At 47.0% G+C, this 21660-nt stretch overlaps 1 protein-coding gene across 2 annotated transcripts in view; it reads right to left on the bottom strand.

Annotated features, from left to right (window-relative positions):
• The window catches only part of Trpc7 (transient receptor potential cation channel subfamily C member 7), a 126477-nt gene that overhangs the window by 45455 nt on the left and 59362 nt on the right, over positions 1–21660 (bottom strand). Inside the window, exons 4-5 of one of the 2 annotated variants that reach the window (XM_021180154.3) lie at positions 17723–17887; positions 9032–9248 (exon numbers count right to left, since the gene is read on the bottom strand). In XM_021180154.3, the coding sequence (XP_021035813.2) occupies positions 9032–9248; positions 17723–17887 (382 nt within the window). The remainder of the gene's footprint in view (positions 1–9031; positions 9249–17722; positions 17888–21660) is intronic. The other variant, XM_029468419.2, reaches the window with a different exon arrangement.

Genomic DNA, 21660 nt, shown 5'->3' with positions numbered 1-21660 from the left:
TCTTCATCCCCTGTCTTCTGATTACAGCAGCCAGCAGTTGTTCAGTATCTTCTGGGTGCCCAGCCCTAGGCTAACAAAGCATTTTACGGACACCACCTGATTCCTCACAACCTCCTAATGGAGAGCTACTGTAACTATTCCCATCTTGAAGATGAAACTCAAGTACAAAGTCGGCGAGTTGGTTGTCCAAAGGCACACAAGCAGCCCAGGCTAAGGCCGGCTCTTTGCTGTCTACTGTGCCATCTGCACTGTGCCCTGCATTTGGCCCAAGCTTAGGCTTTTGGTCTGAAACCATGCATTGGCCAGATGTTGAGGTCCAGGCACCAAACGAGGCTAAAACAACCAAGACACTGCTAGCTGTAGATGCCCGCTTGCCACTTGGCAGTACAGCTAACTCTGATTATGGAGTCAGGGATAAAGGGTCAATGTCACAGTCATAGGACCAAGCAGAGTGCCTGCCCACTGTGTATTTGTAGACACAGGAAAGGTGAATTTATGGAAGAGTGATACTGGGTTAAGGAACAAGAAATTAGCCAGGAGAAGGGGGAAGGATGATCTAGGTATTGGCCGTGGAAACATGGGAGAAATGGTGGGTCTAGGGTAGTGGTTTTCAACCTTCCTAATGCTGTGACCCTTCAATACAGTTCCTCATATTGTGGTGACCCCCAATCATAAAATTATTTTTGTTGCTACTTCATAACTTAATTTTGCTACTCTTATGAATCATAATTGTTTCAGGGTTTTACTGCTATGAACAGACACCATGACCAAGGCAACTCTTATAAGGAGACATTTAATTGGGGCTGCCTTACAGGTTCAGAGGTTCATTTCAGCCCATTTATCGTCATGGTGGGAAGTATGGCAGCATCCAGGCAGGCATGGCGCTAGAGGAGCTGAGAGTTCAAGGAGGCTGGCTTCCAGGCAGCTAGGAGGAGGGCCTCAAAAGCCCATCCCTACAGTGACACTCTTCTTCCAAGGAGGCCACACCCACTCCAACAAGACCACACCTCCTAGTCATGCCACTCCCTGGGCCAAGCATATTCAAACCACCACAGATGTTGTGTTTGGACACCCTGGCTAAATTCCCAAAGCCTCCATTAAAAGAGTGAATTTGTTAAGAACCAGGAAGAAATCACTGAAGCAGGACTGTGTGGTTTTTCCTCTTGACTAACCGTGGAGGCGTGATTCCACAACTCAGACTCAACCATGCCCTCGGAGATTATAATCCTGGTGGGCTTCGGCGAGGGAGCTGGTGCAAGAACTGAAAGCCAGCCAGGGGGAGAGCAAGCTGGTGAGAGGGACAGCCAGGATGGTTTCCAGACAGGCAGTTCCAGGCTCTTCTTCTTTTGGGTATTTGCATATATGTGATGCTGTCCTGGTATTTGCACCTCATCCCATCAGTGGGGATTCCCAGGCTGCTTGCAAGCTTGGGAGAAAACAGCAGCAGGGCTGGAGCACTGGCTCATCCAGTGAGCACCAAGCCTGCCAACCCAGTATGTCCCCAGAACCCACACAGTCAGAGGAAAGCAGAGACCGTTGCAAGCTGCCCTCTGGCCTTCTCATGTGTGCATATCTACCCCACTGTGAAAGAATGAATAACAACCGTAATGAAAAATTAAAAAACAAACACACAAAAAAGCAATGCCAGGTTCTTCTGAGACTACAGAGAGAAAGTCTTCCCCCCAAAAGGTTCCTAGATGGGGGGACCACGCCTTAGGAGAGTCTTCTGGTCTTCATGGCTCTCTGGAATGTTGCAGTTCTCTGAGGGGCATCTCTAGAGACACCCTTTCCGTTGACTATGCTCCAGGAGTCGCTGCTTTGATGGGAAGCCAGGCAGCAGCTGTGACTGTCCTCCAGCTGGGCTGTGGCTCACTCTGCCAAGGCTTCCTTCAGCAGCTCCATAGATGGCAGGACTTACCAGCAAGTTTGCCCCTCCTTCTCAGGTATACCCTCCATGCTGTGTTCTCTTGGGCGCTAGTCTCTCTCTGATGCAGTCTTCTTAGTCCCCATGACTTTGATTCCCCCTGCGGGAATTTTCTTGCATTTTGCAATAGCTTGGTAAAACATTCGGAGTGACAGAGGAGGCCCTTCTGACTTTGACTGTCCCACAGGCCGTGTTGGGGAGGAGGGATACTATGCCCGGGAGGAGGAGAGTGGTAGGGAACCGAGAGTACTGCTATGACATGTGACCACTGAATGAAATCACTGAGGAGACCAGATGGCCCCTGTGGGGAGGGTGAGTCAGCCACACATTTGCTCGGCTGTAGAGACGCTCAGTCAGGCATACAGTCTGGCCGGTGCTCGTGTTAGGGAGAAAGAGAAGGGGCCAGGAGGAAGGGGACTCGGGGTTTGGAGTGGGTTGGTTTATAATGGCCTCATCTGAAGAAGACCTTTGAGAGTCTGGCGGTTGGGGGTCTAAGTCTGTGGTAGACTGCATGCTTCGTGTACACGAGGCCCTAGAGTCCGTTTTTTCAGGATCTTTCTCACACAAAGACCTGAACAGTAATGGACACTGATGAACAAGAACCACGTAGATCCCTGCAGGAGGAACAGCTCGGGAAGGGGCTCTGGGGCAGAAACCATCAAGGAGAACAGAGGAAGAGCTGACGAGTGAGTGAGTGAGTGAGTGAGTGAGTGAGTGAGTGAGTGAGTGAGAGAAACCAGAGAAGGGATTGGAGAGCTGAGGACATCCTAGGCTGGTGTAATGGCACTAGCTGTCACTGGGAAGGAGATGGGTAGCTATGCAAGTTTTGAGACAGCGACAAGAGGTGATTACGGTTCGATGGATCACTCCCACTCCTGTGTTGAGGCATGGGAAGGGGAAGGGCAGGAGCAAGAGCTCTGAACAGGACCCCTTCTTGGTGGTAAGACCTCCATCCCTGAAAGGAGCAGGCTGGGCTTGCTCAAGACCCCAAGGTCCCAAGGTCCTTTTTACCTCTTGAGCTGCATTTGGGAAGGAGGGAGTGACAGCTGGCCCGGATACTACAGCTATACATCTGGTGTGTCACTGGACAGGAGATTTGCGCATCTGTGTTGGCCACTGGTTAAAGGCTTTCTTAGCTGTGACAGGGAGCAGATGTCCAAGAACATCAGCAGGGGACGAGGCTACTTCATGCTCTTCCTTGGTTGAGCGGCTTAGTTGCTGGATCTCAAGGCATGATAGCACAAGGAACCGTTTGTAGACAGTGTGCTCAGATCTTTCAAAGTCATTACTTCTGCAATCACTAAAGAGCTCCAGCAGGTATTTAGGGCAGGATTACATGGGTCGTATTTACTGTTGTTTTCCTGGTACCTGGCGAAGTACCTAATCCTTGATAAAATGCTTAACATTTAGATGTATCTCTTGAGAAAGGGCGATGAAATAGAAAATGCCAGCCAAGACTGTCAATGCACCTCCAATCAGTGTCAGCCACACCCTTTGCTTCATGCCCTCAATATGACCTTGTCCCCTGTTACAGTGAATAATAGAGTGTCCATGCCCCTGGAAAGGCCAGGTCCTGGACATGGACACCAGATCCCATTCCTGCCACCTACTTAGGCCAAACCTCAGGGCTCAGCAGTCTGTGCTCTGTTGGCAGCAGCCCTGGCTCCTTCCTCTGGCTCACGGCCCGCCACTCTCTGGGTCTTCCTTTGCTAGATAAAGCTCACGTTCCCAAAGGTTAGCCTTGCTGTGCCCTGTGGCTGGGTCCTTAGTTTATGAGAGTGAGTGATGGGGTAATTTGCTTAAATATACTGACACACTCAAATTTGTTTCTGACCCCACCCCTGCTTCTCCTCCAAAGTTCATGTGCACACACTACTGACTACTTGACCTTCTCTCTCAAGTGTCTGATATACTCTGGTTCTCTCCACATGGTAGAAATCTTTGCCCTTTGGGAAAAAATATCTATAATATATATCTCAAACTGGAGTCTTCATTTCTCTCTCTTCTTCTTCTCCAAAACGCCTCCCCCAATCCCTATGTTTCCCATCCTAGTGAATGACTTCCTTTTAGACCACTTTGTAAGTCTCTGTCCCCAACAGTTCTCTCTTCTCACATCTCACATGTGACTCTACGCCACTTGTTCTTACTAACCATTTGATGTCCAACTTACTATAGGGACATCAGGACTGGCACCCTGCCTCTGCCCCTGTCCCACAGCCATCCATCCTTAGCTCAGCGCTCTTGGACACACTGAAGCCTCGTGATGTCACTTCCGTTACAGCCTACAAAGCCTCTACCCACGTGGCCATCACCGTTCTCGCTGAGGGTGAAGATCTCAGAAACACTTGTTTGGAACATGTCCAACTTGCTACCAATTCTAGGCTCAGGGTATGCCACCCCTTCTGGCTAAAATGCTTTCAGACTCCCACAGTAGGGGTTAAGATGCTCTCTGGCTGCTCAGGTGTTCTGGTGAAATCTGAAGACAGGAAGTGAGAGGAATCTACTTCCCCTTTACAGAAGGTTCATTACTGATTAGATGTAGGAAGACACAGAGGAACTATTTCCTTTTACTCCCCCCCCAGTATGTCTCCCCACTTCTCTCTCTCTCTCTCTCTCTCTCTCTCTCTCTCTCTCTCTCTCTCTCTCTCTCTCTCTCTCTCTCTCTCTTTCACCTCCAGTCAGGCTCTTCCTCTATAGCCCAAGATGACTTCACATTGGTGATTTTGCTGCCTCAGCTGCCAAGATTGCAAGTGTGTGTGCTACCATGGCCTGGCCTCTTTGGTTCTGATAAAGGTTTCTGCATCAGTTTTAGAGAATGCATCTTGATTTCTGCCTCCAGAAATTAAATAACACGAAGAACCACTTGCAGACATTAGAAAGAGCCGTCACTGGAGAGTGGCCCCCTATGTCAATGGGAAGGCCATGGCCCACCTGCGGTGCTCAGAGGGAGTCCAGAGCATAGCAGCAGGGTCACTGGCAACAGAGAGAGGGGTGACAGGATGTGCTATGACAGGCCTCTGTGGGAAGGGTGCTGTGCAAGCCTGAGAACAAACCCACAAGCACAGACACGCAGAAGGGACCAAGACTTGGGATGTTTATGTCGGTTCCATGGCTGAATTCCACACACAACAGCCAGAAAGCTCACCCGCATGGGGAGACGTTTGAGCTGTGACCACCCAGAACTGAAAGGTATTGTTGACACCCGAGGCCTCTAGTAAAGACCCCCGAAGTGAGTTCTACAGCACAGAAGTAAGCAGTCATGGTAAAATCGGCAGCAGCTGCTTAGTCCTTGTGGTAAAGCTCTCCAGAGGCCTTCTAACGAAATCTGAAAAATGACTCGGTGATACACAAAAGCGTATTACCCAGTCTGCATAAGGCCAGGCTTTAGAAGGAAGGCCATGCTGTGGTTTGTAGTTTGTTCTGGTAGGCCCATCCCTACCAAAACAGAGGCTCGATGTGCCAGTGTTGGGAGGTTGGGGCCATCAGGGGCCTACTGGGTCATGGGTGTGGATTAGTGTTTTGCTCACACCAGTGGCTTCTTGGCGCTATGGAGGATTGGTGGCCGGGTTGCCATGAGGAGAAGTTGCCCTGGTGTCGCCTTCCCACATTAAGGATTTGTGGTCAGCCTTGCCCAGTTTCCCTTTTCTCCACCCTGTGTTATTTTGAAGCAAGGTCGGGGATCATGAAACCACATACTTGGCTTTGTCCCCCACATTCCACCACGCCGTCCTTGTCAGACACAGCTGCCCCATCTTAGGCATCCCCCTCCACAGGCAAGAGCAAGATAATCCTATTTGCTTTAGGGGTTACCCAGCCTTAGGTTTTCTGTTATAGCAAGAGCAATGGCTCAGGCAGCAAACCCAGATGCTCAACAACACAGTTTGAGAAGTACTCATCGATCGCTGTCGATAGATGTCAACTGCTAGGAGAAAGGCTAATGGGGGCGGGGAATTACACAAAAGTGACAGAATTTAAAAAGCACCATAAATATAGGCAATATATTCAAGGATTTACAGGGAAATGCAGGCACACTGAGGAAGGAAATGAGAGATATAAAGATATAAAAAGAATTGAGAAATATGAAAAGAATATAAATTTCATGAAGTGAAAAGTATATCTGAAATGAAAAAAAAAAGTTACCGGGATTAAAATTCACAGGCATGGCCAACAAAGCCATGAGTGAGCGGGACCAAAAAGAAAAGAGGAAAAAACAGACTTTACTATGAGGCAGTACTTGACATAGCCCTGACTAGCCTGCAACGTACAGTGTAGACCAGGACGGCCTTGAACTCCCAGAGATCTACCTGCCTCTGCCTCCAGAGTGCTGGGATTAAGGTGTGTACTACTCTGTATCTGGTGATAATACATTGCTTGTTTGTTTGTTTTAACAGATGAAAGTTTCATGATTCCAGGCCTTGTTTCAAAATAACACGGGATGAAGGAAAAGGGGAAGCGGCCAGATTGGCCATGGATCCCTAATTATTCAAGATGGGAGACAGACACATGGGCTCATTCCTCTCGAGTTTTGTATTTTTAAAAATTATCTGTAATAAACATTTTGCAAGTTCCTCCCCTTTAGTAAGAAAGCGAAGGCTCCCCACCACCCACCCTGTATTGAGCAAGGCAAGAAAGAGGCCAATGTGAGTGGCTCTTGTCTTCTCCAGCATCCAGCACTTCCGATGGTTAAGTCCTGAAAATTCGGCTCTGCTCTGACGGGCACACATCAAGTTGTGTAAGTATTGAGAGCCGCCATCTGGAGACACACCTGCCCTATTGTGTTAAGGCTCTGACACCTAGCAATAAGAGGCCTCAGGAAAATGTCACGGCCTAGGAGGCTTAGCTCAAAGTAACTGTATTTGTTTAAAGAAAGGGACCCTGTACTCACTGAAGTCTGGAGTGCAGGTAGGAAAGTGGGGTGAGAGACTTGTACTGTAAATACTTTAAATTTTTTACTCATAAACTCAGAATGTGAATGTTTGAAAGAGCCTAGTGTTGTAAAGTGTTTGATGTTGTTAAACCAGGGGGCTGTCTGAGAGAGGCCTGGGGTAGGTTCTGAACTGCAAAAGGCCACAGACGTAACTCATACCAGGCTTCGGTGTCTTCCCTATTCAACTTTAGTGTCGATGACGTGAGTAAACAATTCTTTGGCCACAGGTTTGCCAGCTGATCACATGTCCCTGGGACGCATGGCATGCTGTCCTGACTGCCCCAGGTCAACACATTCTCACGTTTTCCACTTGCCCACTTTGTGGTGCAGTGTAGGGCCCACTTATCCAGGTGTTCCCAGGTTGGGCAGCAACGATGTTCTCTGGTGGTTTATCTCTTGTAACTTTCTTGGGCTACATATCAGTACAGGCCATGTGTTACGGAGTCTTTTTACATATCTGGTCATGATTTTGCTGTTTGATGGCAAAAACACTTTGATCCTGATTACTTTTTGTGACTTAATACTTGTAAATATAATAATTATACAAATATTAAATATTTGTCAGGAAAGCAAAATCTGGGTGAATACTGTTAAACTAATTTAATTAATTGACCAACTGTCATTACTGCACAGTAATTCAGTTCTTTTAAAACTTTTATTTCACTAGAAATATCCCCCATTACATCCAGATCTTTGCAGTATAAAGTTTACAGCTTATTAGCGTTTTGTTTATTTATTATATCCCTGATGATAGCTTTGGCAAGTTTTCAATTTTTCTCCTGTCAACTGATTTGCAGTTTTCAGTGTTAGAAAAAAGAAATCAGTAGCATTTTTCTGCTATTTTAGCCATTTCCAGTAATAAACGGGAGGCATGGGGAACCATTTCCTAGGCAATTGTGGCAAACCTTGGAAGCACAAATCATCAGCACAGATAGGAATCCACAACCATTTAGCACACTAATTTAAACAAATAACTCATTACTGTAGAGAGAGCATCTTGTGTATTGTGTGGATGCTTCACCTGTCAATTAAAAAGCCTCTGGCCTGTGGCTTAGGCAGGAAATAGAGGTGGGACATCGGGAAGAGAATGAATTCTGGGAGAGAAGAAGGCAAGGAGAGGAGCCCAGAAAGATGAGGAGATGGACACAGGGCATCTGAGCAGAGCTAACCGGCCACATGGCAAAATGTAGGTTGAAATAAGTGGGTTACCTTTAGTTATGGTCTAGTCAGAGAAGGGCCTAGCTATATGGCCAAGGTATTTGTAAACATAACTTGAGCCTGAGTCTTATTTTTGGAAGTATGGGACTAGGAGGCAGAACCAGGACTTAAACTTCAACATGTTACTCTCTATGTCGGTGTGTGTGTGTGTGTGTGTGTGTGTGTTTTAACTTGGCATAAGCTAGAGTCATCTTGGAAAAGAGACTCTCAATTGAGAAAATGCTTCCATTGGACTGGACCATAGGCAAGTCTGTGGGAGATTCCATTGACTAATAATTGATGAGGAAGGTCCCAGCCCACTGTGGGCAGCGCCACCTCTGGGCAGGTGGTCCTGCCTGATAGAAACATAGCAGGCTGAGTAAGCCAGAAGGACCAAGCCAGTAAGCAGCACCCCTCTATTGCCTGTGCTTCAGTTTCCCCCTCCAGGTTCCTGTCCTGAGTCCCCTCAGTAGCCTGTGACCCAGGATCTGTAAGCCAAATAAACCCTTCCTCTCTAGGTTCCTTTTGATCAAGATCTTTATCGTAGCAATAGAAACTTAACTAAGGCACTACCCAAATTTTAGGTAATATTTACTATACAAAGTCCACATATTTGGATTAACACAAGCGTACTTTAAGCTATGAATTCTAAGTGTCCTTTAAGCTACAAAATTTTACCATTCTTAAAATAGGCTTGTTCTAAGGCTCGTAGGAATCTTAAATGATCAACACGTTTCCCAGGCAAAACCCCTTTATAATCATATACAGTGCACCTGTATGCAAGAGTGCCTGGCAGGTGCCCCTCCCTAAACATTTCCTTTCAAACCTGGGGTTCGTGTGTCGCCTGCCTCTTGTACAGCATCTTGACTTTCGTGTTGGACATCACATCAGCCAGGAGTATGAACAGACTCAGAAGGGGAGTCTAGAGTCGGTACCTAGTGATGTCAGCCAGAGAGACGGGAAAGACAGAGCAGCTGGCTTACCTAAGACCCACTTCATGATGAGCATCTCCGTCCAGGAGAACTGTGTGGTTTTCACTCTGAAGATCTGTTTGGGGTAGTCTGTGAAGGTCTCATTGGGCAGAGTCTTAACGCCCTCAAACCGGTCAGAGGCGTTCACAACTAGCAGTCCCAAGAAGATGGTAAAAGACACCGCATGGGCCACAAACTTCATGAAAGGGCTCCTCAGGGTTTGTCCTAGCTGGAGACAAAGTGTATACAGCACATGTTAAAATGACAGCTTGGGCGGGGACAGGTCCTCTGCAGCACATTGCTTTGTTTCACAGACCCACAGTCTAGCCAGAGACTCCCCCATCTTGGACAGAAACTGGAAGGAACATAGATGTTTTCTCTTGCACTTATACATGAGCAGCTGCGCAACCAAACCTATGTTCTACTGACTTCAAAGTTTTCTTTTCTATTTACAAGTGCCAGGAGAAGGGGCTAAAGGAACAGCACACACATCTGACACATAGTCAGGTTACATCTGTGGACCTTGGTACCCTCAGCCTCATGGATACGGTCTTCCACCCTTCCAATCTGAGGAAACGGTATCTAACCAGGACCTACATCTTAAAAGTGCACACCAAGCTTTACCCATGTGCTTGGGTTTAGTGGCTGTTTCTGTTTTTCTTGTATTTACTCAGAGCTGCGCGCTTCCTGATATTAAGTTAGCTGTACTTCCATAAAGTTTGTCATGCCTTGATATTTATATCTTTGCATTTTTCTTTTTGATTAATTTTCAACTCAGGGATTATTTGCTTTGCATTCGTATGAGACTTTTTTTTCCTTCCTTGAAAAATGTCTACAGTAAAGCAGTAGAGTCATCATTTGAAGGCTGGAGCTACATCGGGAAGGCCTGTCTCCAAGACATTTATAACTTTATAGCAGCATGTATACAGAACACAGGCCTCACGATGCTGTCTTAAAATTCACTGGTTTCTCCTTATGACCTGTTAGTCGGTGTGGTTGTTCCCACTGAGTCTAGAATGACCCAGAATTCGCCTGCCTTCCCAGGGAGCAAGCATGAGTGGCATCTTCTCTGTCTAATGACATGCCAGCTAAAGGTCACCGTGCTGATGAGATCCCAGGGGTCTTTGCTAGGCCACCTTTGTCACTCTCACCAAGCCTGACCCTTCCCCCAGGCATACTGAAAAGGAAGAGAATCTCTTTAGCAGCCCAGCTCCTTCTCCAGGGTGGATTCAGTTAGGACCTGAACTGACATTCACCTGTTATCTCACTTAGGAGTCCCGGAGGGAAATGTCACCTGGGAGACTCGGTATTGGCCTGACTGAATGTCAGCCGCAGGGACTTCTCTAAGGCAAGACTCCCTGGATTACAGCCGTATTCAGACTACGTTTGCACATCAAATACTTTGATGATATTCTTCTGATGTGTTTTAATAAGTAACCACCCCTGTTCTCGTTGTCAGGATAACATGATTTCTAATTGTTTCGATGTCATGGGACACATTTATTGGAATTTTAATATGCAGCTGGTTTTTAATCTCTTTAAAACATTCATGACCCAGCTAGTGGTTAGGAGTCCATGACCATGTTCAAAGTCACTGGTGTGCACATGTCCGTTATTGTGAGATACACTAGGAACAACTCCAGTGGGGTAGAGAGATGTTAGTCTGACAACAATAGACCCACAAACTCCTACCTAGTAACATGTCTATATACTTTAATGCTGTAAGTTACTATATATAAATATCTGCCTTCATTGACCTTGTGATATTTTTGACAGTAGGGACATATGCTAATTTGATAAGGTAGAATGAAGGACAGAGGATCTCACAAGAATTCAGTAGGCTCAAGCTGTGTCTGAATTACACCATGGTGTGCTTTGGTTTGTTACGCATAAGATATCTAGTTTGAGTTTTCCAACATTTTAGCTATGAGTATTACCATCTTAAGAGACTTATTTTTCCAACCATCTGACCTAGGACATCCTTAAGGATTCATCAAATTGTTCCTAAGTAGCCATCACATAGTGTCTTGTTCCTGTCTGAGTTTTCATAAGCAGCAAGGGGGAGATGGTGAATTCTGGGAGAGCCATTGAGGAACAGACATGGCTACCAGCTCTGTGTCTTGCAGAAGGTCCATCAAAGGAAGACAGAGACACTTTGAGAAAGACACAGCTCTTAAAAGCTCACCAGCCATCTCCCTGAGGGCTGTATGTGGGGTTTCCCACTGACAAGCCATGTGTAGAGAAAAGGAGTTTCCATCTCCCCACTCGAGTCAGGCACCTGCCTCTTGCCTAAACTGGCTATGGGAGTCCCCTTTCAGCATAGCATCTTCTAGCAGAAGATGAACCCCTAAAAACGATTCTGTTTACTGTAGAATGCAACAAGAAGTTAATCTCACAATGCCCTGCACTGATTTGGAAGCTACCCTGGTCTCCATTTTCACTTGATGTAGACAATAGGGTGGGAAGGCAAGATTAGGGATTGATGGACCTTCTTCTGAATTTGAAAGCATCCCTATGGGTAAGCCATTGGCAGATGAGAGCCAGTCATTCAGAGGCTCTTCCCCTTCCTTCTTCTCCTCCTCCTCTTCCTCCTTTTCTTCCTCTTCCTCCCTCTCTTCCTCCTCCCACTCCTCCTCCTCCCTTATCCTCCTCTCCCCCTCCTCCCACCCTTTTTCCTTTTCCTGCTTCTTCCTCTTCTTCATCTCTTTTTTGAGACAGGCTGGCCCCAACCTCATGGCAATCTTCTGCCTCAAGTAATGGGGTTATAAAGATTTGCCTGTGCTGTGTGTGTTTATGTGTGAGTGCGTGTGTTTATGTATGTGAGACTGTGTATGTTTTTGTGTGTGAGTTTAAGTGTGTGTTTATGTGTGGTTGTGTGTATGAATGTGAGTGTATATTTATGTGTGTGTGAATGTGTATTTATGTGTGTGTTTACATGTGTGTGTATGTTTATGTATGTGTGAGTGATTGTGTGTGTGAGTATGTGTATGAATGTGTGAGTGTATTTATGTGTGATTTCCTGTTTTACCAATAAAGATAATTTTTGCAGCAAAGTATGTCAGGGAAGAACTGCTTTCCACAAGCCTGACTGATGAGCCAAGAGAGTAGACAAAAGACCAACCAGTAAGGCCTCTCAGCTCTGGGATTGTTAGAGCTAAGTCAGGGTTATAGGTTTAGGTTTAGCCCCAGCTATTGCTGGGGCATTGGGAGATGTGGGTCACAGTTCACTTTGCCTACAGTGCACAGGCTGTGACCTGGAAATGTGCTGAAGCCCCTCCATCACTACTGAGGCCTGTGAGTGAGAGCATGGCAGTTGCCTTGAGCCTGTTCTGGTACTTGGGAGGATGAGGCAGGAACACCAGGAATTTGAGAGCAGTCTGGACTCTACAGGGAGTTCCAGGCTAGCCCAGGGAGTAGATGTCATTTTAAGCAAAATCAAGGGCTGGAGAGATGGCTCGGAGGCTTAGGGTTCTTGCTGCTCTTGCAGAGGACCTAAGCTTGGTTCTTAGCACCCATATCGGGTAACTTACAAATCACCTGTAACCAGCTCCAGGGGAGACAGCACTCTCTGCAGGCTCCTATGGGTACCTTCACCCTAGTGGCATACATTCTCATAGACATACAACACATTTAAAACAAATTAAGAGCAACAAAATCCAAATAGAAGAAGCCTAACCTAGGGCTCAGGTATCTTCCTTTTTATGACAGTGGATTATTTTTGGAGCCTGAAATCAGGGCATTCTCACATTACAGTGTGAGGCCACCCTTCGTTCAGGGGCTAAAGAAGTACTAGGTGATGTTGGTTATTACAAGACAGGGTTCCCTAAGGGGAAAGGGAACAAGCAGGGTCTGGCCTGTGGTTGACTTCTCTTTTCTAGGAAAGTTGGCAAGTGGCTGTACTGGAGCTGTGTGTAGGCGCGCAGATGCTATTGCAGTAACCATGGGCAAATCTCTTGACCTATAGACACTCAGTAGCAGTCACAATGCCACAGATGGTTGATTGACTAGTGTCTCTGTTTGTTCTGTAAAATGGGAATGAAAAAAATAGATACTCGCCTGTGGTTAATGTAAGTGATGACTGATGTAACAACTGGCCAACAGCAACTGCTCTGTAGGGAGTTATCTACGGGAATGATGGTCAAGGAATTCTCCTAGTGTGTAACCTGAGAGACTTGATTCTTTGAAATTTTTTCATTAGGTTTTTCATTAGATTTACTTATTTTGTGGAGTTCCTGCCCCCATTTATGTTATGACCCATGTGTGCCTGGTACTCTCAGAGGTCAAAAGAGAGTGTCAGGTCCCCTGGATCTGGAGCTGCCATGCGGATCCTGGGAACAGAACCCTAATTCTCTATAATAGCAACAAGCTCTCTTACCACTGCGCCATTTCTCCAGCCCCTTGGCTGACTCTTGGCAGGTATGTATGCAAGGGTTCATGAAGGACCCACACGGGGATCATTGTGCATGCCATGAGCCTGTTTGGAGTGCCGGCTATGTGGAACTAGAGGAGACAGAGAGAAAACAGCTGTCAAGCGTGGGGCCTTCCCTTAAGGGCTGCTCGTTTCCTAGTGGGGAGAGACACAGATTAAAAATGATGGCGAAAACCTAAATGAGGATTAACAGTGTAGGACTCAGACTGTGCACAGCAGCAGAGTGTCCAGCCTCTGGTATGACCCAGTCCTGTCCCAGCAGGTGCCTGCTGCTGGACTGTCCCTAGGGACTTGGTGGCAGAAATGTAAGAGGAGCCCTGGTGAGCAGACACATGGCTCCTTCCATCACCGCGACTAGAAAGTTGCATTGCGATTTCCTGTGGCTTAGGCTTGCTTTCTGGTAGAAAGAGATGCAGGGAGCGGGGCAGTGAACCCTTTGGATCCTCAGTTCTCTTCTGGTTGGTGCCTGGACTGCATGGACTGGGGAATCCTTCAAAGCTGCTGAAACCCTGTTCTCCCAATAGAGGCCAGGGAAGCAGAGGCTTGTTTGGAACGGGGAGGGGAGTACCTACAAATAGGTGGATAGTCTTTCCAACAGGAGCTGTGTAGCAGGAAGGATTGGTAGACTGCACACTGCAAAACATCTGGTTGGATTCTAGAACTGTTTAGTTTTCCCTGTCTGACTCCTGGGACCGATTTTGGCAATAGCTGGAGAGTGAGGGTTAACGATAAGGAAGCAGCTTCTCCCATCACGGCGTCTACTCAGTCCTCCCTGCTGAAGAGACCCTGCCTGAGATTTTAGCAGGCCCACAACCTAGCAAAAGCCGGCTAATCAGTCACAAAGGCCCTTGGGCACAGGAGTCCCTGCTGAGAGAATAAAGATGCTAAGAAATGATTTAACCCAATGCCCCTATTTTAAAGAACTCACTGGCTTCACACTGGCTTCCCGGCCATGTCCATGTTGGCGATGGGAGTGAGGAATGAGGAACAAAAATCTCTGTTATTTTCCCTTGATTCTGAAAAGCCGGTCCAAAGCCCAGGTCTGCACTCACCCTTACCTGCACACACCTGCTGCTGGCTAATGCTCTTCAAACGACAAATCAGTGAGCCGAATTTCTATTGATATACCTGGCTGTGCAATCTCCTTATTTAACTCCCTTAGAAACACCCCAAACGTTAATAATGAGTTCATCTCAGAAGGCCAGTCAGACAATCTCAGTGTTGGTAATTGTCCCTCCGTTAGGATAGCAGCTGATAAGGAGGAAGATGTACCACTGGGTTGGGGGACAGAGCCTCCTGACAGTCACTACACATTGGTGGTCGTGACCTAGCTGATGAAGTTTGGCAGTGCTATTTTACAAGTCCGCTTATAAACAAATATGGCGGTCTAATATCTTATCTGGGCACGTGATGATGTCACTGGAACATGGAATCCCTGGAATGGCACTAGGTTCTCCACGAGACTACAGAAATAGCTATCAAGGCTGTGACCTCACTAGAAGATCGGCCTATTAGATTGCTCTGCACTGCTCTCCTCCTGGAAGGCCATGGTACTCTGTGCATCGGGAGGCCCTCTGAAAGGCTGGCTTTGTCACACGAAAGATTTGACCTCCCTGTAATTCCCAGCAACATCTCTGCCAAACTTGAAAGATGATTTTTCCCCCTAAGTGGTAAAAGGAAAGACTAAAAATATCTCTACTCTTTTATCTGTCCCTTAGCTGCCTCAAAGCAATCTTGACAAGCGTTTTAATGAGGGACTCTCTCCTTGTAACAGTGGCACCACTGAGAGTCATCCCACGTGACAGACTCAGGCCTGTCAGTCACTACTCACCGTGCTCCCCAGTTGCTCGGAGAGTTGGGAGTCCAATAAATGTGCTGAAGAGACAAGTGGCTTGATGGCCAGCTTTGTTTATTTCAAGTGCTCTATTACTTTGGTCTCACTCAACAGTTTTGGAGCACCAAATGTCAACCAAGTTTTTGAAAAGAGGGAAGGAAGCCCCAGTCAAAGGCTAAATCATCCTGTAATAATTTCTCCCATAACATTCCAAAAGGTGAATGTTAGTCTGACCTCTATATCTCTATGTTAGCTTTCTGAACTCGCTGGGACTGGAAACCCCCAAATGCCCTCCCTACAATCATAACTCCTTTGGAGGCAGGGTTGAGCATGTTTATATTATCTTCTAAGTCTTCTCAGCCCGACCACAACTTTAAGAAGACGTAGAATCTTGCCCAAGGAACCCAGGCAGACGGCGTGCCTGGCAGACAGAGGTGCTCCATGTGCTGCTGTTGGCTGGGCCGGGCTCTGGAAGCTGTCACAGGCAGCTTTGTCAGGGTAGGAAGAGGGGAGACGGGAGTGTCGGGGATGTGGGGTGTGGCTGGCTGGTAGCCATTCCTTCATCATGTTGTTAATGACTGAACTCCCTAGGGTGTGCTTTGAGGCCCAGAGAGAGTAAAGGCAGATGTTCCCTTCGTGGTGTGTGTGTGTGTGTGTGTGTGTGTGTATGTTATGGTGGGGGCATTCAATTCTACTACAGACTATTTGGTTGCAGACTGGAAACACAGCCTTATTATATGTACCTGAAATCTACAGCCAGCAACAATCTAGCTGGAGTCTAATTACTTTCTTTGTGAGATTTTAAGCTCATTAAAAAAAGAAAGAAAGAAAGAAAGAAAGAAAGAAAGAGAGAAAGAAAGAAAGAAAGAGAAAAGGAAAGGAAAGGAAAGAAAGGAAAGGAAAGGAAAGGAAAGGAAAGGAAAGGAAAGGAAAGGAAAGGAAAGGAAAGGAAAGGAAAGGAAAGGAAAGGAAAGAAAGGAAAGGAAAGGAAAGGAAAGGAAAGGAAAGGAAAGAAAAGGAAACCAAACCACCTGGCCTTGCTTACATATGTATTATCTGGAGAAATTTGACTTAGAAGTCCATGACCTGAGACTGCCATGAAAGCTGAACTCTCAATAGATGGCAAGGCCAGATACAGCAAACACACAGCTCTGTCTCGGGGGTTTACTACTTGTGGGGGAGCCTGCCCCTCTCTGGGACTGCTTACCTAAGCTGAGGTGCTGAGGTCCTTGCCTGGATGCTTTGGTGGTTGTGGTAGCAGTCTGAATTCTTGGACCCATCACCCTGGCCTACGTGCCCCACCTGGACAGGAGTGTCGACTCATTGGCCACACTGTAGCAACTGCACTAGCAGATCAAGCTGTCCCTGCACAGCTGGTCGCCCTGGAGGCATGTTCTTCTCCAGGGAGTGCTGGGTCTCCTAAGCTTAATTCCCTTCAAACCTGTCACTAGATAAACTTAGTTTAGAGTCTTTAAGAGAATCTTAAACCCGTGGAACATGTTTCAAGGCTTCCTCCTGGTTTGGTCTTTTGGGCACCAACTCTTCCCGGAGCTGGAGTGCAGGTGCTTTCTGGTCCTGATATGGGCTGTGAGGAAGGTGGGACCCACAGCATCATGGGTGTTAGAGTGCCTATAGGGCCTGTTCCTCTGGTCACTCCCTCCTTTCTGCTGTCTTAGGCAAACACTCAGTCCCATCCTTCTGGATGTTTCTCCCCTCCCCCTTTTCTCCTCGTAGTCTATTTAATGTGAACAGGAACTTGTTCAGGGATGCTAGGGAGAAAGGATGTTGTGAGGAGTCTATAGGATCTAGCGTGAGCTGTGCTCCACTCTCAGCCTTACCTTATTTCTAGCTCCTGAACTGCTTCCTGAAGCACAGATATTACAATGTAATGGGGGTAAAGTGAGCTATCCCAAGAAGATGTAACAAAGAGAAAGCTCTCTGGGAGCAATGGCTGTTTATATACCACTATGCTAAATAGTGTCCTGTGAGCTTGGAGGACATACTCAGCACCCTGTAGAGGGAAGGCACCTTTATTCTCTATTCTGTTATTTATACATTCACAGGCACCTCACATATTTAAAATGTCCTATCTTATCACCCCGCCCTGCTCCCGTCTCTTTAAAAAGGAATAATTAAAAACAGATCTTGGGGCTTTTCCCTTTTTGTGGATCTTCTATTCTTGTTTGGTATGCCATAACTTTGCTTCCCTCCCTTCCCCCCTCCATCCCTCCTCTCTCCCTCCCTTCTTTTCTTTTCATCTTTCTTTGTGGTGTGGGCCTTAAACCCAGAGCCTTTTGAATGTGCCAGGCAAGTGCTTTACCCAGCTCCAGCTCTGTGTAATACTTGAACAACATAGAAGAGCTCTTCTGCTGACCTGAAGGAAATGCTAAGAAAGGAGAAGAAATAACTGCAAATGACATGCGCCTTAAGCAGTCTGTACCTTGCTGCACGGAGCAATCCAATAGGCTATGGCGAGAAAAGGGAGGCCTATGGAGACTCCAAAGACAGCCAGGAATTTCACAGCGATAGACTGTTGCCGTAAGCCTGAGAGATTTTCATACCACATGGTAAGCAATTGCTGCTGACAGTTAGGGTGAGCAACGAACTGTAAAAACAAAAACAAAAACAAAACAAAATGCAAACAGGAAAATGGTGTCATAGCACTTGAACAGTACACAACCCGAGAGGAGCAAGGGAGACTGGGAAGCTGTGGCAAGCACTGGAGGGCTGGAGTGGGGGTGTGAGCGAGCGAGATTTCTGACCCAGAGATGCTGGGTGGCTGAATTGCTACTTCAACCAGAGGGCCTGGAGAAGCCTTGGACTTCAGAATACTCAGCTTTGGGGTAAACGTTTGTCTCCAGTCCAGGCTGGTAATCTGACTGGAGAGATTTATCTCTGCACAGGGCTCTTCAGGAAGCAGCACAGAGAGCACATTAAGTCACTAATAGGGGTTGGGAGTAAGAATTTCAGGTTTGAGTTGCATTTTATCATTTGTGAGCTGGGTGCCCGTGGACAAGCTACTTAACCTCAATATTCTCCCAAGCAAAACAGTTTCTCAGACTGCCTTGGGGGGATTAAGTTGAGGATTATGTTTCCCTTGCAGCTGAGGAAAATGCTTGCAGCATCTCCAGAAACGTTGGAGAAACTCAACAGTGCTTCTGCACTGGATCCTGCTGTGGGCCTGGGCCCTCTGAGTGCTCTTGGGCTGGAATCCTGGTACAGTATGCCTCCATGCAGGGTCCTCCTTTGGGGACATCAGTCACCTTTCTCAGCACGACCTCCTTCTCTTGGAACTGTCAGTTCTAACAGCCAAGTCACAAATGAACTTCTAGTGGGCATTTTATCCCCAGTTGGTACAGCTGTGGACTAGGGTCCCTGAGGTTTTTGTCTCTTGTGAATCTGGGCCTCTGCTGAGAGACAGTGCACCTAGCGGGAAGTTCCTTGTAACTGGGGCTGCATGGCTATCTCTCTTCTACTGTGTAGACTCATTCTGCAAACAAGCCAGGGTGAGGAGGTGAAGGGACCGTGATGGCGACCGTCCTGTCGGGCTCTCCTGCACTCTGCCCACATGTGCAAAGGGACATTTTTGTAGACTTTTTTTTTTTTTTTATTTTGAATCCTGCATGACCTAGTACATTGGCTTGAGTTGCCATAGCCAAATCATCTGTTTCCATGGACCGTTGTCGCTACCCTGCCATCTGTTTAGCTGACCCTGGGTCCTGGCTAGAAGAAACTTATAATAAGCAATATTTAAGCTTAAAAAAAATTGTGGGACTAAAGTTTAAACCTGAGGGCATTTGAGGTCCTCGTTTATTTTTCTCCGTGGCAGAAGGAAGGGATTTCTTGCCTTTGGCAGGCCTGTCTTTTGGCCCTGCTGAGGATTCCCACGAGCTAGAGATGACCGGACACTACTGACAAGCTCTTCCCCTGCTCGGCCCAAGAAATATGTGCTCTTTTCCCCTCCCGTTGGCCTCACTGGGTATTGAGGGAACACGTACAGAGACTCTGAGAAATACAAGACCTTCTATCATGAGAATTTCTATTTCTATTTAAATAGAAATATTGAAAACTCTCAGCGCAGATGGCGGCACGTTCTCCATCTTCAGGAATTTACAGTAGCAACAGATTATCTACGAGGACACCGGCAATGCTCGTTTGACCTCCGTGATACCACTACCTGACTATTAGCTGCAGCGAGGCGTTCTTGTACTATTTATTAGATTCATAGCAACCGTCGTGGTCTTCCCCTCTAAAAGGCTCTCTTTGATTGAGGGAGGAGCCCCTGAGCCAGCAAGTGCTATGATAACCCGGGTCCCTTTCCTCACAGCTAAGGGCAACAAGTTGCTGGGATTCCCAGAGTCTAGTCCTAACCTGGATCCTGAGTGGAGTGCTGGTGAACACAGTGCTACCATCTTCAAGACTCCACCTTGGAAGGGTGCTGAAATGGCCTTGCCCTGGAGACTCAGTCTGAACAGAAGGAGGGACTTAAGCTCATGTAAGCATGGAGGAGGACCATGTGACCCTGCTGTGACTCTCCACACTGTCACTGCCTTGGATGGCTCTCACTGTGGTCACAGCATTAGCCTGTGAAGAGAGCCTACCCCATGGTTCCTGAGATCGATCGCAGCAGGGTTCTGAGAGAGAACAAGTGAGGTCCATACATCCTCATGCTCTCTTGCTCACCCAGGAGGAAGACAGTGGTCTTTGCTAAAAGAAAGGGGCTTCTTCTGGGGCCCTGTCTCCCCTTGATTAAACCTTCACTGATTTTCATGTGTGTATTTATTTCCCCACAGTGAAGCAACCTAGCTTCAGATCTGCTATTTATCTGAAGACGGGCTTTATACTCTGCTCCCAGTAATTTGACAGCAGCTAATAGATGAAGCCAAATTGATGTTCACCTGTCTGTGAGCACTTTTCTATATTTGTGGCAGGCCTTGGAAGACAACTCAATGACATACAGTTCGGTGTGTATCTAAGAATTTTTTTTCCTGTTATTCTAAAGCATAGAAAAATGTCATCCCTGATCCAAGTAGGGCATAATTGTAAGAAGTGAAGTCCACGTTCAGGACACAGAGAGAATCTATGCAAGGAACTTAAGCCGAAGAGCTTGGGGTGGGGGTGGGGTGGGGGGGGGAAGGAGCTTCAAAGGTCAGAGAGGGGCCAGGAAGAAAAGCCCACAGCTAGAACAGTTCGGACTCAGAAAACTGCTGTTGTCCCAGGATGACTTCCTTTCTCATCTAGTTTACAGAGGATGGAATTGTCAAAAGACACAAGTCCTAAGCTTTGCCTGAGCCATTCCGGTCCCCAGCCATTCTGGGCCAGAGCAGGGCTTGCTTTCAGGAAGAGCTGATGGGATAGCCTTGACTTTCCCAGGGTTGTGATTTCCATTCTACGGAACCGTGAGTCTGCAAGGAACTGGAGTTGAGTCTGTTAAGGTGGGGTTCCACGAAGCTTTGTGAAAGAAACGAAATCCAGCCATAGGGTCTCTTCAGCGAGTGGGTAGTGGAGGCAGCTAAGAGCAGGGAGACTGCAGGGGGACGTAGGGTATGGCACTGAGGTCAAGTTCTCTATACTGGGCAGGAGACTGCGATTCACCAACTTGGAAATAGGACCCCGAGGTCATGAAAGACCAGCTTCAACAAGGTTCTAGCTCTCAGATCCATCCCAAGCCAATTATGCTGGCAGCCCACCTGCGCCACATCCATGACCAACGTATTCTTTATATCCAAAGTGCCTCTCAGGCACGTCTGCAGTGTTGAGACTGTGCAGCTGGCTCGCAAGGACCCCGGCGTATTGGCTCAAGCTTGGACCTTGATTTGGTTTTTAGTCTGTGGACTACTTTTCTTTCATTCGTCAAAAGGAAATCCTTCCCCTCATTATTTTCCCTGTTTATATTCACCCACAAAGAAATGTCTAAAAATGATAGTTGTAGAGCTACCAGAATCCATTAACTACCTATTAAATATTTGTGTGTGTGTGTGTGTGTGTGTGTGTGTGTTGTTTCCTGGGATATTGACTCCTGTGGGCCTGATAAAAGGCAGGCTTAACAAGCTACAAGGCTTTCCTGGTGGTGGGCAGGTAACAGAGGACTTATGTCCAGGCTGACTGGGCTCTGGGCCTTGCCAGATGCCAGAGGGTTGGTCTTGGTTCTTTCCACTCTTAGCTGTGTTCTCTAAAGTCCTCTGAAGCGTTTTCTCTCAAGCTAGTCATAACTTAGGGAGTTATGCAAACAGGACATAGTGTTACAAGAAAGTGCAATAAATCGAAACAAGCTGGCGGGTCTTTCTCCTCCCCCACCTCATTTCTTTTGTTCCTTATTGGTCCTCCTGTCCTTATTTCTGACCTCTGTCTTTGTCCCAGCAGACATTTTCTTGAGGT

Source organism: Mus caroli, unplaced genomic scaffold, assembly GCF_978045245.1.
Source record: "Mus caroli unplaced genomic scaffold, Mus_caroli_1 scaffold_15, whole genome shotgun sequence".
Classification (NCBI taxonomy): Eukaryota; Metazoa; Chordata; class Mammalia; order Rodentia; family Muridae; genus Mus; species Mus caroli.
The sequence above is the reverse complement of the archived record's forward strand: the minus strand, read 5'-3'. Positions and strand labels throughout refer to the sequence as shown.